This window comes from Gavialis gangeticus, unplaced genomic scaffold (genome assembly GCF_001723915.1).
Source record: "Gavialis gangeticus isolate Ggan-Ray unplaced genomic scaffold, GavGan_comp1, whole genome shotgun sequence".
In the NCBI taxonomy this organism is placed as follows: domain Eukaryota; kingdom Metazoa; phylum Chordata; order Crocodylia; family Gavialidae; genus Gavialis; species Gavialis gangeticus.
The window spans coordinates 1,887,745-1,888,304 of NW_017728973.1; the positions used below are offsets into that span (position 1 = coordinate 1,887,745).

The 560-nt window shown below is 65.9% G+C and overlaps 1 protein-coding gene across 1 annotated transcript in view; it reads left to right on the forward strand.

Moving 5' to 3' along the window:
• Positions 1–451: 451 nt before the first annotated feature.
• Positions 452–560, forward strand: part of KAT2A (lysine acetyltransferase 2A) — a 25,419-nt gene continuing 25,310 nt past the window's right edge. The window contains exon 1 of the mRNA XM_019505092.1: positions 452–513. Coding sequence (XP_019360637.1) covers positions 452–513 — 62 coding nt within the window. The remainder of the gene's footprint in view (positions 514–560) is intronic.

Genomic DNA, 560 nt, shown 5'->3' on the forward strand with positions numbered 1-560 from the left:
TGGGAAACGGGCCATGGCTGGCACATGCGGGGCTCCATTCAACGTGGGCCCTTGGTTACACTGTGGGCCCGTGGCCTGGATCCGGCCTCAGACACATCCTGCACCACTCATCTGGCCCACGGGGCCAAAAGCTTGCGCACCCCGGGGTTGGTGCTGCTGGTTTTGTTTAGGCTCAGGCCAAACCCTCTTTAGACTCGAGGAAACTGCCTGCTCCCGCTCAGTCCTTGGACAACGGAAACAAGCGTGCGCAACTGGTCGCGCCACCGGGCACACGGCCTCTTCAAGCGTGGCAGACTCCGGGCGGCCAGCACAGGGCACGTCCCTGTTTTCCGCTACTCTGTCCTCTGCCCATGAGAGACCCGACGCCTGCAGTCCTGTTTTTCTCTTCACACAGAGCACGTCAAGGCGTCCGGTTCCGTCTCAACAGAGGACGCCCGGGCCCTCCTCCACGATGGCCACCCCAGCGGGGCCTGGCGCGGTGCGAGCCAGCGTGACAGGGCTGAGGGCTCGCGGGTGGGTGCGTGGGGCCGAGGCGGGCCCACGCGCAGGGACCGGCTTCC